This window comes from Oryx dammah, unplaced genomic scaffold, assembly GCF_014754425.2.
Source record: "Oryx dammah isolate SB20612 unplaced genomic scaffold, SCBI_Odam_1.1 HiC_scaffold_26, whole genome shotgun sequence".
Classification (NCBI taxonomy): domain Eukaryota; kingdom Metazoa; phylum Chordata; class Mammalia; order Artiodactyla; family Bovidae; genus Oryx; species Oryx dammah.
Window position 1 is genome coordinate 66,487,682 of NW_024070210.1, and position 15,474 is coordinate 66,503,155.

General features: G+C 55.7%; 1 protein-coding gene across 1 annotated transcript; it reads right to left on the bottom strand.

Moving 5' to 3' along the window:
• Positions 1–1,837: 1,837 nt before the first annotated feature.
• On the bottom strand, positions 1,838–13,462 carry DISP2 (dispatched RND transporter family member 2). The gene is made up of 8 exons (XM_040226937.1): positions 13,350–13,462; positions 8,400–8,729; positions 8,084–8,113; positions 7,818–7,941; positions 7,448–7,563; positions 6,999–7,129; positions 6,531–6,628; positions 1,838–6,081 (listed from the first exon to the last, which is right to left on the bottom strand). The coding sequence occupies exons 1-8, from the start codon at positions 13,460–13,462 to the stop codon at positions 2,815–2,817; spliced, it is 4,209 nt and encodes a 1,402-aa protein (XP_040082871.1). The 3' UTR covers positions 1,838–2,814.
• Positions 13,463–15,474: the final 2,012 nt, after the last annotated feature.

The following is a 15,474-nucleotide window of genomic DNA, read 5'->3' on the forward strand; positions in this document are numbered from 1 at the left end:
GACATTAACTGCTTTCCTTCTTTGTAACAGAAGGGATGAGGAGAGAAGCCAGTAGGAGCAGGGTAGGTAAGCTGGGGACTGGGTGCCTTGAAGGTGAGGAAATTTCTATCTGATGCCTCCAGCTTCCATTATGAATAATGAGGGTTTTGACTACTCAAAGTAGGTGTGCAGAGAGGTGAAGAGCACTGATGTTGGAAGCAAGTGGAGAAAGTATGAAATGACTGCTGCAAAGAACTGAAACTAGTAACTAGAATGGACGGAGGCTAGGCAGAGCTGAGGTTACAGGTGAGGCCGTGGTCATGAATTCAAATCCACATCAGTCTGCCCAGCTGAGGGATTCTCTTTAGCGATCTTGAAGCTCTAATTTGTTGTTTGTGAATTTGGTAAACTGTTGATCTTCCCCTTATGTTGAGGTATGACATGAATAACCACACAGAGGCCTGATGATCATGATAAGTTTATCAAGGTCCTTCCAGGGCTCTTCAGCACAAAGTGGCTTGGGACAGCCCACCATTTACATAGCACGTGGTGGCTTTCTTTTGTTTCTTATCTTCCTGAATTGAGTGACAACTTCTCCTAAGCATAAATACCTCTACACCACCTTGAGCTACTGTCATCCCTGTGAACAAAGGTGAGGGTAGAAAAGGTAAGGAATGTCTGTTTTTTCCCATTCCCAAGCATATCTTGATGCATGTCATGGACGCCAGAGAGCTCATAATTGCCCACATGTATTATCAAAGGCCAAGATAAGGCCACCATGAAAGAAAAGATCAGAAACTCTCCAATGTATCTTCTTTTCTGATCCCCTCACTTGCCTTGTCATGGACTGGAAGGAGAGGAATGAGTTTGAGGGGGCTAAGGGCATTTGGCTTATAAATCTCTCGTGAGATGTCTCTTTCAGAATCAGGCTCAAGCTGAGATACTGCCTAAATATCATGGTATAGGGTAGGCCCCGTGCCTGTAAAATCTAAGATTTACCAGTCAACTCAATCTCTGACATTGTCACCAAGGTGCCACAGCCACAGAAGGATGGGTTTTCCCATAGTAACAAACTATACCAAGTTACATTTTTAAAACATACAATAACACATACTCATGCTCTGGGTATGAGTTCAAGGATCTGTGGCACAAATAGGAGAAATGACTGCAAGTCCCAAATCAGTTTTAATACAGTGTCTCAGTGTTAAGGAGCCATTTCTTGAATTTTCCAGAGCCTCACAGAATGCTTCTAAGCTTCTCTCCATGTGTGTCCAGGGCCATACACTCTTTGTAACCCCCATAATGATGATAGTAAATCTGCTGAAAATACTTCAAATCTTGCTTTCCAAAGCTGGGGCAAGGGGGACTTTCCTGGGAGTCCAGTGGTTAAGACTCTGCACTTCCCCTACAGGGGACACGGGTTTGATCCCTTGTTGGAGAACTAAGACCCTGTCAAAAAAAAAAAAAAACAAACACCAATGTTGGAGCTAGAGATGCAGGTGGGATTACCCACTGCTGTGATGCCTGCTGTTGGTTTGGGCCACTCCAGGTTCGAGGCACTGACTGGGATTACACTGAGTTCTTCCAGTCCTTTGGGCACGCTGTTGTAAAGAACAAATCTAGTCGGTACTTTGGCTGCTCCAGCTCATCTGCCTTCCTGAAGGGTTGTGTGGCCCTGAGAGGCAGCTACAATGATGGAGTCAAGGCCAGACTTCCGCTCATGTTCAGGAGGAAGGGCTCACCTTGTCCTCCCTCTGGGTGACGATCTCAGATGACCAGGGCTCTACCGACCTGGCTGTGTGATAACAGGAGACAGTCCATAGTGCAGAGAAGCCAGGACTCAGAGGCTGATGAGCAGCCCTAGGTCAATGTCCCTGGGGCAGGTAAACAGGAGGAGAGTGGGAGATGCAGGTCAGTTAGGAAACCTGCTCTGCCACCCACTCACTATGGGACTTTGTGAAAACAGGTAACCTTAGTTGCATTGTCTTTACCTGTAACCTGGGACCTAACCAACTACAGGCTACCTCACACAGAAGTGGTGAGATTCCCAGGACACAATGGGTATGGAAGGGTTCTGCAAACCAAAATAGGTGGGATGTAAAGGATTCTTACTGGTGTTAACAGGGGAGAGGACACTTCCATGCCAGATCAGCTTCCCATGAGGGACCGTTAGCAATTCAGGGATGCTCGGGGACTCACCATCTCTCCACCACCTACTTTACTCCCAGAAGCCATCTTTGCTTGGCTGGGACAAATTTCTTGACAGACTGGGTAATGTGAGGGGAGTAGACCATTCAGGACAGAGACCCCAGCCCAATTATGACTCCAAGAGGCTCCCCCAAAGAAAAGGAAGTGTCCTGATAAAAAAGCCTCTGAAAGGTGAGAGGCCCAGGAGGCTGCTGAAGTTTCCCAGGGCTCTTGGTTGATGAAGGGGCCCACAGGATCCCAAGGACTGTGTCCCTTAGTACCACTGAATTTCATGCCCCTTGTCATGGGGGCCAAGTCAGCCTCCCCCGATACACGGAGCTGCACACATGACCTTCGCCCTTCCAGAGGGTGGGTCCTGGTTGGCACTGTGGGAACAGATGAGCCCTTCGCAGGTCACAAGGAGAGCTTTGCATTTCACTCCAAAGACCACCCCCCATACCGAATCCTCCAGGTGTGGGGAGTAAGCAGCAGCCCAGACCAGGGACAGGACATCTGGCAGGGTTTAAAATCCACAGCTGGAGAGCGAGACCTCCCCATGCTGATGTGGGGAAACACTATCAGGCTCTAGCCTGGTGCTGCTCTGGGCTCGTCATCCCCAACAGGCTCTGTGCCCTAGATGGGCCTCCCTCAGCTACTGTAGCCTGAAGTGTGGGTGCTGGGCCTGCGCACCCAAACATCTGGCAGATCTGGTTGGCTGTTGGGCAGCACCACAGGACTGCCATCCCCCGGCCCACCACGGCCCTTCCAGGACAAGCTGCTCTGGTGTGAGGGAGGCAGAGATGGGTCGTAAACAGTCTCCTTGAGCGCCAGCCACAATGTGTCCCGCTTCTCATTGAGCTGGCCCCGTTCAGGTACTGTCTGCTCGGCTTCATCCAGATCCTCTGGGGAGGCACCCATGGAATCTGGCACACGGGCACTGGGCTCAGAGGTGCTTAAGCAGGTCTCATCAGAGACGCTGAGCCCCTCCAGGGTGCTGGCTGAGGAGCAGAGGCAATCAGGGGGCTCCACGACCTGGGGCTTGGGCCTGGGAGGGTGGGCTGGGGCTTCTAGTGAGGCCTGCACCAGCTCAGCCTTCTTCCCTGGGGAGTCCTGCACGGCCCGGGTTTTGGGGCTGGGTCCAGCTTGCTTGTAGGGAGAGGAAGTCTGCAGGGCTGGGCACTGGCTGAAAACTGCCTGGTGGTCCAGGAACAGCTCCCTTGGGGATGCAGGGCCTGGCGGGGGCCGGGAGCAGTGGGGGCCATCATGCAGCTGTAGATCTTCAGAGAGCACTGAGGGCCGGTGAGACAGCTTGCTGGTGGCTGTACTGGTGTCAAAGCTGGGACTCCGGCGTCGTGCCAGCGGCTGTAGCTCGTACTGCTCTGAGCAGGACCCAGGCACCCCTCCCACCGGCCCTGGTCGTGGGCGACCTGCCTTCTCCCCACCAGGCTCCCCAGTTCCGGCATCCCACGGCAGGTGTGCACAAGGCCAGAGGATCTGCCCGCAGTTCTTCTCTGGTCCAAAGAAACAGCAGAGAGATTGGAAGAAGAAGCTGGCGAAGCCACAGCTGACGCACTTCACCATCATGAGGATGATGCCCAGCTTGCGATAGAGCAGCACCGTGGCAGGCAGCATGAGCACACCGGCTGCAAACAGGGCTGCAGCCCCCACTGCTGTGGCGCAGCTGGTCTGGCGCAGTGAGAAGGCCACTCGACTCAGGCGGTCAGGGTGCGGGCACAGGTGGTAGGAGATGCAATAGTTGACAGTGAAGTCCACGGAGAGGCCCACCGAGGTGGAGAGAAAGAGCGCCTCGGCAGTGTTGAGCTGCCACTCGAGCAGAACCAGGAGCCCCACGGTGAGCAGCACAGTGCCTGCCACAGCTGCCACTGAGAACAGGCTAAGTGGAACATTCCAGGTGCCCAGCAGCAGTGTGGCAAAGGCCAGCGCCAGCGCCAGGCCCAGCACCACTGCAGGCTCGGTGCTCAGGCTGTGCTGCAGGCTGTACAGCTCCAGATGGCTGGTGAACCAACCCCGGCGCAGGCCAGGGGGTGCCCTGCCCAACTCTGCTGCCAGCCAGTGGTTGACCTCAGTGTAGAAGTGGTGAGCCTGGCTGTAGTCTGGACTGTAGGGGCAGTTGGTCTGGAACTGCAGGACCAGGGCAGCCAAGCCGCCCTGGGTATTGAAGCGGGGTCCCAGGTCCCGGGGACTCCCCGGGCCTTGCTCCAGAGCCATCATCTTGAGGCAGTGCAGGAAAAGCTGCGGGGCCCAGGGGAAGCCTGAGTGGCCACAGCAGAGGCCCGGCCCCAGGCGGGCACAGCCGGGGCTCTCCATCCAGCGCTGGAGGGCCTCCACGAAGCACAATGTGGCCCAGCCCTCCGGCTGGGCCCCGAAGAAGCTTTGATTCCGAGCTCCGCGGCAGAGGGCCAGCAGCCAGCGCTGGGCCTCAGGACTGCTGGCTGAGAAGGCAGGGTCGCTCACCAGCGAGCTGTTGCTGCGAGGGTCCAGGGGGTCTCCCGTGTCCACGGGCAGGATGCCCCACACCAAGACCACGGGCATGTGGCCACCCTCGCCCTGAGGCAGCCGCTCAAACAGAAACTGCTGACGGTACTCGGCGTCGAAGCGCTCGAAGGGGTGGCTGGGCCGGAAGACCTGGCCGCGGGGCGGCGGTAGCGTGGGCAGCCGCAGGCGGGGGCTGACGCCGGCGATGTAGGCGCCCCCAGCCGCCAGCGCGGCGAACCAGCAGATCCAAATGTAGCGGAACTTGATGACCCCGCAGGGCAGCAGGCGCTGGAAGAGCAGGCGCGAGGTGCTGGCGGCCGCCCTCCGGAGGCCGCGGAGCCGTCGGTGGAGTGCCAGCGCCAGTCGCCGGGGCGCGCTGCCGGCCCAAGGGCCACGCGCCGGCGACGCACAGCCGCGCGCCAGGTAGCGCTCGTGCAGCACCGCGGAGGAGGGCAGCCAGGCCAGCGTGAGCGCCAGGTGCGCCAGCACAGCCGTTCCCATGTAGAGCGCGAAGCAGCGCACGGCCGGGAGGCGGCTGAGGTAGCTGGCGTAGAAGGCCGCGCCCGTGGTGAGGCCCGAGACCAGCAGCAGGTAGCCGAAGTGGTGCATGGTGCGGCCCACGCGCTGCGCCAGCCCCCCGGAGGGCAGCTGGCTCTTGCTGAGGCGCCAGAGGTCGAAGAAGATGAGGGTGTGGTTAGCGCCGACGCTGCTCAGTAGGACCAGGGCTGCCAGATTGACGAAGGGGAAGTAGGCCATCCGGAAGGCCACTCGGTAGAGAAAATAGGCAACCAGTAGAGAGCCCAGCACCCCCAGCAGCACCATGAGCGTGAGGAAGAGCGAGCGCAGGTAGAGGGCGATGCTGAGGAAAATGGCGGCCAGGGCCAGCAAGGGGTACACCGTGTCCTGGGCCAGGTAGTGCCTCAGCAGTTCCTGCTTGAGGCCCAGGTCCATGCCGGTGACGGACGTGTAGTTGTCGGAGAGCCCCCAGGGCATAGCGAGGCGGTCCAGGTAGATGCGCATCATGGAGGCACCCTTCAGGGTGGGCAGGAAGAGCAGGCTGTACTTGAGGGAGGGCACCTGGTAGTCCGCAGTCTGGGGACTCAGAAAGTCCCTGTCCAGCAGGAAGTGCAAGAGTTGGTAGACAGCACTGCTCCGGGAGCACTTGGTGGGAACCTGGGTACAGTGTGGGGGTTTGTCCTTTCCAGGTCCCAGACAGGAGGGCACCAGGGCACCACGGTGATAGTAGAGGGCACAGGCCCGCAGCAGGGCCAGCGTGCGGGTTGTGTCGGCTTGAGTAACGTCTAGGCAGGAGGAGCGATTGGAGAGCACAGCCACGTAGTTGCCCAGGGACCAACTTGGGCAGCACTCGTTGGCTGCTGTACGCTGGCACAGAGCCCCAAAGCTGGGATGGGAGCGGATCTGCAGGGCACACACAGCAGGAGAGAGCTCAGGGGAACTGCTGGGGCCCAGGTTTCTAAGCACTGTCCCAGGCTCTCTCACCTCCTTTGAGGCAGCAGGGCAGAGGCAGAGGGGTATCTTGACCTGACTGGTCAGGCCCCTGTTCCAGCAGCTACATCTTGACTCCTTCAAGGAGGAGCCTCGGGACCTTTTGAAAATCCCCGGGCTCTGAGGGTCTGTCTCCCAGCAGCTATGTCTTGGCACTTCTGGAAGCAGCTGACTCTTCGCTTTCCTCTCCCCCACAACCTGGAGCCTCTTAGCAGGGTTGCAATAATTTTCTAAGCAGGGAATGCTCTTTCCTAGCCCAGCTTGGCAACTTTGGTTCAACTCTATTTCCTTATGATCAGGTCCCTGGTATCCCTGGCTCTCCCCACCCCCACCAAGCCCTAGCACCTCCTCAGCTGGCTCACCTGGTCATGTTCCATGCGACACATAGAATGAATGGCGTGCAGGTTCCACAGGCTGCCCGCTGAGGTGGACATGAACACCAGCTGTGCATAGCTCTTCTCTGCAACACACGGCCCAGAGCTCAGTGCTTTGGCCCCAGATCCTGGGCCCACCAAAGGGAAGATGCTCACTCTGGGCCATAAGAGGCTCAGATTCTCAGGAGCCTCAAACCTGTGCCTGGCTGCCTGATGCTGGGCCTGCGTCCCTCCCCTGTGCCACACCCCTGTCCAGCTTGACCCTTCCTGGCTGGAGCAACTGAGACCTGCCTCATCCTCCCAGCTGTAACCCCTACTTCCTTGGTTTGAATGTGACTGGCCAGTCTCCTTCCCCTTCTGTCTGCCCAGATTTGTTCTCCTGGGCCCTCCAGTTCTAGTAGGTGGGGAGAGGGAGAACCACCATTAAAGCTAGGAACTGGCCAGGCTGCAGCTTACCAGGGGGGCCACAGAAGAAGCTCTCCTGCCCTCTGTCCTCCAAGGACTCCACCATCCTCCGAGGCCGGACCATCCCCTCTTGGGCACTGCTCCAGGGTGTGGCGGGGCTCAGGGTGGTGTGGGGGTTTGAGCTAAGGTAGAGAAAAAATCTATACCAGGCACTGTCCAGAAGGTGAGTGGCTCAGAAGAGTCCAGATACCATTGCCCAGGGGGTTCCAGCAAGGCCCGCTGACCTGATTTTTTTAAAAAACTTTTTTTTTACTGCACTACATGGCATGTGGAATCTTAGTTCCCTGACCAGGGATCAAACCTGTGTCCCCTGCAGTGGCAGTGCAGAGTCCTGACTGCTGGATAGCCAGGGAGGTCCCCTGACCTGTCTTTGGCTCCTCTCTGGAGACCTCGTTCTATCTCCGGTTGCCCCCAAAAGTGGAAAGATGGGAAGCCATTACCTGTTCAGCTCAAGGTCTGGGGAAAGGGAAAGCAGCTTCTTGGGGCCTGTGAGGGCCTGCAGTGCTCTCCAGACAACTAGCTTGCGCCCAAGGTCCGTGTCCCGAGGCTCAAAGCCCTGCAGGGAGGAGGGCAGAAAAGATCAGACCACAAAGACGGGGAGTTCTTCTTCCTTCTCAGTTCTGCTTCTTTGGGTCCCTGAGCAGGGAGGGCTGGCCTGCCTGCCTGTATGGTTGGACCCGAGGATCACCTCTGTACCCTTTCTGAGCTCTCACTGGAGAGTCCACTCCCCGCAGGCCCACTCCAAAGTTCTGCCCCAGACTGAGCTGAGGTGGTCAGGCATGGGGGCCCCATCCCTCCATGGCCCCTCACCAGTAAGGGCTTGGAGAAATCAGGTAGCTGGCCCCCCAGCAGTCCAGCCAGGGTGCAGAGGAGGATGAAAGCCAGACACAGCAGCAGCACGGCCACTGGGCACTCTGCAATCAGCTGGGAATAGCTGGGAAAGAGGAAGAGATCACACATGAGTTGGCGTTGGGCATGGCAGCAGGGAATAGATGAGCTTAGAAGCCACCAGGAAGGGATGGTGGAGCTAAACTGGGCCTGGTCACCCCATGGGTCCAGAGAAGGCCCAGGCCTACCTCTTTGGCATCCGGAAGGCCCGTTCCTGCCTATGGGAGAGAAGAAAAGACACTTGCTTGCTGTAGTCCTCTTGTAAGGTGGGAGGTTGGAGTAGGGGTAGAGGGTAGAGGAAGTTGGCATCGACCCTTGCAAGCCTCCCCACTCCCGAGTTCCAACCCTTCCTTCCTCTTCCCTCCAGGCTGCCTCCTCCATCAGAGACAGGAGACACTTGGGCTGCCTCCTAGTGAAGAAATCTAGGCCTCGGGGAGTTGGCCCCACTTTGCAGCCCTGCCCTACCTTCCAGGGCAGCTGGCCAGCTGCTGGACCCCTCCTTACCTGACGCTGACGACGTGGTGCTGCACAGATGCTGGCTTCCAGGTGCCATCACGCTGTGAGGGGGCTGGGGAAGGGCTGAGGCTGGAGCCATGGGAGCACAGTCCTGCCCGGTCCCCAAGCCCTGGCAGGGAGCTTGCCCCCCGGTACTCCTGCGGTACTCGGGGATAGGTAAAGTGAGCAGGGGCCAAGGGGCTGGACGGGCCCACAGGCTGGAGGGTGGAAGTTGCTGGTGGTGGTCCAGAAGAACTGGAAGGGTCCTCAAGGGGGCAGCTGTGGAGGGAGCAGCTCCTCTCTGGGCTGGCCTCCGGGGCCACAGCCTTGCTCTGGGACCTGGGGGAGGAGGAAGCAGGGAAAATGGGGGTGAGACAGTGGTGGTCCATACCATGTCCTAGCAGTGTTCAGTGAGCTGAGATGGATGGGGCTTGGGTTTTACTGTTACTGGTTCTGGCAGGAGGCGACGAGGATAGGGCCTCTGGGTCTACACCTCCAGCCTACTTCTTGGGGTTCCTTGTCTCATTCCCTCGTCAGTCTCTGCACCCCCAAACACATATGATCTTAATTTGCACCTTTAAAAACCATACAGGGGAAGTACTTTCCTTTTATAGAGTTGAGAACTGAGGTTCAGTGAGCCCTGAAAAGCCAGGCCTTGAGCCCAGCTCTGTCTGCTGCAATCGTCTCTTCATTCTCTTGTCAGACGCTAATTAAGCACCTGCTGCACTTTTGTTCCCACCTTAAAAGCCAAGGAAAGTCAGGAAAAGTTTGGCATAAGCAATTATTGTCTTTTTTACCAACCCTAGGACTTCGGGAAGAGGTTTGCTCTGCAAGGGTGTGCACAGCTGGGAGAGGGAGTTAGGACCCCCAAGAGACTTTCCAGGAAGGAGTCAGCAATAGATTCATCTTTCCAAATTACTCATGGGGGCAGTATTCTGTGCATGGACCCAGCCCCACTCCTTGGGTGCAGGGGGAGTTGTCCTACCCCAGTGGCAGGATTGCTAGACCTAGGACAGAAGATGGTCACAGAACCAAGTGCCTGAGGGCCATGGGTGATTCCCAGAGAGTTCTGGGCCCAACAGTGAGTCTCCTTCCTTCCATCCTCCTGGCTCACCTGGCTTGCTAGAATTTGCATAGCTCCCATGGAACAGCCAGGTGTCTGCTGATCCAATCCTGGCTTCCAGTCTTGCCTGCTGCACTGCTGAAGGGGCCGTGGGCCAGGGTCCTGGCTGTGATGGCAAGTGGACATTGCCCACAGAGGCTGGGTTCTGCCCAGAAATCAAGTAGAGGAACTGAAAAAAAGTAAGCTCCTTCTCTTCCTGCCAGAAAGCTGGGTGGCAGGCAGTCGAGGGGCAGGTGATAACCCTCATGCTGAAACTAAAATGGCGGAGCAGTGGAGGTGGGATCCTGGCCCCATCATCCTTTAGCTCTGGGGTCTTGGGAAAGATACAGAGTTCTCGGAACATTGACATCCTTGTCTGCTGAGTGAGGGTATGAGAATAAGGTCCCCCTCTCAAGTTAGTCAGAGTAGGCAATGGCACCCCACTCCAGTACTCTTGCCTGGAAAATCCCATGGATGGAGGAGCCTGGTAGGCTGCAGTCCATGGGGTCGCTAAGAGTCAGATACAACTGAGCGACTTCACTTTCACTTTTCACTTTCATGCATTGGAGAAGGAAATGGCAACCTACTCCAGTGTTCTTCCCTGGAGAATCCCAGGGATGGGGGAGCCTGGTGGGCTATTGTCTATGAGGTCGCACAGAGTTGGACACCACTGAAGCGACTTAGCAGCTTAGAAGCAGCTCAAGTTAGTATGGGAATTAACTGAGGTAAGATCTGTGAGGTGCCTGGCATGGAGCCTGGCGTGTGGAAGACATTTGCTTTCCTGCCTCTTCACACTCGGTGCTGCAGGAAGTGTGTAGATTAAGAAGTATATTTATATTTACAATTTGAACTCTTTAGGCACTTCAGATAATATGTCTCCATTTGAGAACTTCTCATACCTTAAGAATCTCTCTACATATATAATTATAATTACTTTTCTTTTTAAAATATTTATTTGTTTCTGGTTGTGCTGGGTCTTACCTGCAGCATGTGGGATCTAGTTCCCTGGCAGGGATAGAATCCAGTCCCCCTGCATCAGGGGCATGGAGCCTTAGTCATTGGACCACCAGGGAAGTCCCAGTACTTTTCTTTTTGTTATCAAAAGCTGCATTAGAATTTATCTCATTATTTAAACCACTATTTCTTCTTCTTCTTCTTCTTCTTTTTTTTTTTACTAACTCTACATTTAGAAAAATAGGAATTTGACTGAAGTTGTTTTCAAGCAAGACCTCAGATGACCCCATAAAGTTAATGATATAGCAACCAGTGTCCTGGCAGATAAATTCCTTGTACATCAATCCCCACGGGCCAAAGGGAAGCTGGAAAAATGACCTGGGTTTCATATGTATAAGTGGGGCTATCTATTTCTTTAAGATTTTTATTCTGCAGGTCTTTTCTGAGCACTTGCCACATGCTGGGCACTGTGCTTAGTCTGAGTTGGCATGAAGATGACATGCATGAAGGTGACCCATTTTATTTTGTATACATTTTTGGTTGCACCCTGTGGGGTGTGGAACCTTAGTTCTCAGATCAGGGATCGAACCCATGCCCCCTGCCTTGAAAGATGGAGTCCTAACCACTGGACCACCAGGGAAGCACAAGGTGACCCATTTTAGTCTTGGTCTCCCTCTTTAGAGTCAGGAGGGTGGGGCAGCCAGGGTGCCTATTTTAGCTGCCCGTGATTTTAAAGCATCACTGAGCTTTGGGCTTGTCTTAGGAGTCAAGTCTCCACTTGGGAGTGTCAGTTTCTTTTTCATGAGGGAAGCCAGCATTCCAGGGGGTAGTGGCTGAGAACTGAACTCAGTCCTCCTTAACCAGCTTACCAAATCTCATCAGCACCCTCCTTGCTTAGCAGGCTCCTGTTCAAGGGGGATTTCAGTCTCCCCCATTGGTTTGCTTCTACTGGGATCTCCCTAGCCCAGCCCCTTCCTGTCAATCCCTTTTATCCCTCTCCAGGAACCTAGGATCAGCTGTCTGCCTTGCTTCCCCTGGGGGCTTTCATTCTCACCCTCAGTTCCATGGCTCTGACTGGGATGAGCAGTTTCCTGGGCTGCTTGCCTGGGCACATTGGCCTGTAGGCCAAGTGATTGGGGCAGATAGGAAGGTTAATGAAAAGGGAAGACACAGGTCTGACTCATGGCCATAGAAGTTAGGGCCTGGCTAATAATGCCCCAGACCCTCACTTGGGAGCCCCATAATGGGCAAATACACGGGAGTATTAACCATGCCCCAAGCCCATGGACATATAGCTATATGAACATCCATGTGATCAGGCAGAATGGTCAGGACAGATGAGGGAGCTCCAGTTCATGCCACTAGGAAAATAAAAAGCAATTTTAAAGACACAAAGAATGAACTGTTTCAATTTGCCCTGTTGTCTTTACATTAGTAAATGTGTGTGTGTGTGTGCCTGCACGCGTCAGTGCGTGCATACGCTGTCTTATTCATTCTCCAGGGTGCTGCTTAGTTCAGCAGGAATGATTTTTGTTTCTTGTAGTGAAATGAGTCCCCTTGCCTGATTTGTCCAGGGTCTCTGGGGAGGGGCAGAGAGGGGCCAGAGGTCTCAGGGAGTTACTAGAAGACAGCAAATAGTTCCTGTGTTCAAGTATGAGCCCTATGTGCAGGGGAAGTGAATAGTCCAAGATAGGGCTGATCCTGGGCAAAATATCTGAGGCAGCAAAAGACTCTCCAGCCCCTTCTAGGGATGCTCCTGGCCCCTGCCCTGTCACTATCTCTGTCTTGGCCATCCTTGGCTCTTTGGTCAGGCCATAGTGCCAGGCAGTCTCCTGGTCCAAGGAGCATATTAATCCTGTCTTTCATCCCATCGCAGAAAGTTCTGTGCCTTTCAGTCTGAAAGGTGGCTAAATCTATCCAGGCTGGTTTGACAGTAGAGGGAAGGAAACATTTCTTTCTGCTTGTGGGGTCTCCTCTTCACTCTGAGGTACAGAATATACATTTCACTGGGGCAGTCTGGAGATAATGTGTTCACCTCTGCTTTTGCCCCCAAAGAATGCTTCCTATTTCAGTCCAGGCAGGAGAGAGAGGCAGCGTCATGTCAGGTGAGGGATCCTAGGGGCGGCAGAACAAGCAGGGCACAGAAATTGCGCCATATTGTTACCTGGCTGGGCTGTTCCCTCACACATATGGTGGAGGAAGGGAGAGGAGAGGCACCAAGATCTGGGCCCTCAGCAGGAAGGTGTTCCTTCTGTCCTGCCAGCCTGGTGCTCCTTCAGGGAAGGTGCTGACCACGACCTGACTCTCAGAGCCTGCCAACCCATCACATCCACAGGGTGCAGGTGGCTGCCACACGTGGGGACTCCAGCCCACACGCGCGCAGCTGGCCATGCGGGGCGGCAGACTGGAGACTGATGGTGATGGACAAAGACAGACCCTAGTTTGGCAGCCGAGTGTCTGGCCTCTCCCTAGGACATACACCTTGGCGAGTCCATCTACAACACACACGCACCCTTGAGCACATCGACATGCTAGAACCCGGACTGAGGTTGCTGCAGGCTTGGGGCTTACAGAGAAGACGTGGGGGCAGGGCCAAGAGGGAGGGGTTCTGGAGGCCGGAGGGGCGGGGGGAACTCGGGGTCTTAGAGGTAAGGTAGAAACAGTGGGTGGGGCAGGTCCCAGGGGCAGGGAGGGCGAAGGGGGCTGATATTAGGGAGTATCAGGGAGAATGAAAATCTGCAGAGAGAGGGCGTGGCCAGGGGGCCAAGAGTCTGGCGGCGCCAGAACGGGCTCTGGGAGGGTCTGAGGAATGAATGGGGCGACATATGGCGGCTACTGGGAATATCTGGGGCGCGGGTTCTGGGAAGGACTGAAGCTGGGTCTGCGGAACAGTCCGCCCCTACCTGTCCGGGGAGCTGCCTTCTGGGGCCAAAAGCTCCCCCTCGGGCCGCTGCTCCCCTTCCGGACCCGGGCCGGGAACCGGATCGCTGCTGCTGCTGCCGCCACCACCGTCCATGCCCGTGGGCGGCGCCGCTGTCCGGGCGCCGGTGCTGAAGCGGCGGCGGCAGCGGCGGCGGCGGCGGCGGCGGCGGCGGCTTCCTGCGCATGCGTCGACGCCAAGCGGGCCGGCCGCTGGGCGGGGCCGAGGAAGAGCTTGGCCAATGGGCGCGTCACTGGGGAGCGGGGACAGAGGCTTCCCGCCGCGGGGCTGTAGGAGCTGGGGGCTCCGTCTTTAAACGATCCCCCAAACTGCTGTTGTGCGCCCCTCTACCCAGGACATGTCTGACAGCTGCTGTTAGGAGTCTGGCCATCTGGCTGTAGCTCGCACACCAGCGTTTCTGGGGTGGATCGGTCTTCCGTGAGGGACAAGGAAACGCGACCCCAGGCTCCGTGTCGAGAGCCTCATAACTTGTAACGCTGATTCTTCAAGCCCAGAAGAGCAAGCAGCTCCATGCCGGCACTTTACTGCTCAGAATGGTGAGGGGTTGAAAATTTGGGCTACTTTTACTCCCATATTTCTCTGAGCTTCCCTCAGCGGACCCCCATCATTTCCTTCCCAGTGAGGCTAGGCGCCTGTTCAAGTTGGGTCTTTCTCCAAGTTGGTCTGGACCTGGGTCTGTGCCCCTCAAATGTGGAGCCTCGATTCTGTTATTCAAGTGCGAGTATGACCCGGAAGAGAGAGAAACGACTCAGAGAATCCTCAGCTCCTTTTCTTAGAACTACCCCACTTCAACCTGGAAATGTAATCATTAGCCACTCATTTCCGAGTTCTTGCTGCCTCTCCCATCAGGGAATGGCTGTGAGAGAGGGGCAGTGTGTTGGGAGGTGGAGAGGCATGGTTGGAGAGCTGTAGTAGCACTAGAGTAGGTAGGGTCCCTGTGAGAAGCCTAGGAGTTGGGAAGTGGAGAGGCCCCCAAATGTGGAATTTGAATGGGTAGAAGGGATTTTACAGCAAGCAGGCTGTCTGTATGTTTGGGAGATGCCTTGGCTGAAGAATAGGGCTGAGAAGAGTCAGAACCCAGTAGTATCTGGACTATGGGTATCCCTAAACTGTGTGCAAACGCCACTCTATGCAAGGTATAGACCAGTAGGGGATGGGGGTGGGAGAGTCTAGAGGTATAGAAGTGGTGGCCCTGCCCTGAGTAGCTTAATTTGGTTGGAGAGATAAAAGCTGTCCCATTAGTTGATGCCAACTGGGTAGGGTGTGGTTGGGCCCATGCAATGGTCGATATAAGCTCCAGAGAAAGGAGCAATGTGCAAAGACAGAGAGGACCTCACTCATCCTAAAGGGCTTTAGGGAAGGCTTCATGTTGATGGTAGAGCTTTGGTTGGCTTGGAAGGAAGGCATTCCTGACCGGGGCTTAGGTGGAGGTGGTAGTGATGGCGAAACTGTGCAAAGGTAAGGAGTCTGGAAAGTTCTATATATTTTCAGGGGACAGTTAGTTCAGGATCCACTGAAGGTTTCTGTGGATCCTTCTAGAAGGAGGCATGCACAGCCCACCGTGTCTGAGTGTATGTGATGTGGTAGAGGTGATGAGACCATCCTTGAGACCCTTTAATGGGGGGTGGGGCAGAAGTGCAGACAAAGGAGGGGTCACCTTATTCAGCCATGTGCTGTGGACACCACTAAACCAAACTACTGAGTATGCCTGACTGGGACCAACTTTCATAACTAGGAAATTCAGAGACCACTGGGCCCCCTGAGTGTCAGGTTGGATGTGAAGGAAGATTGGCTCTTTTAAAAGTAGAATATGTAGGTAGGAGGCTGTTTATTAGGAACAGAAGATTCTGGTTCAAGCCCCATGCTAGATCACGCTCTCCATTCTTGGGTCCTGTTTCTTCTGCTTCCTCAGTGATGTGGGCCGGGGGGGTGTCCAGGGGGCCCAGGTGGGTGGCCCCTTCCAGGACAGTGCCCTGATCCAGGGTGGGGACATGGAGGGTGGGGGTGCCCAGGGCCAGGGGGGTGCCCAGGGCCAGGGGGGTGCCCAGGGCCAGGGGGGTGCCCATGGCCATGGCTGTGCCCAGGGC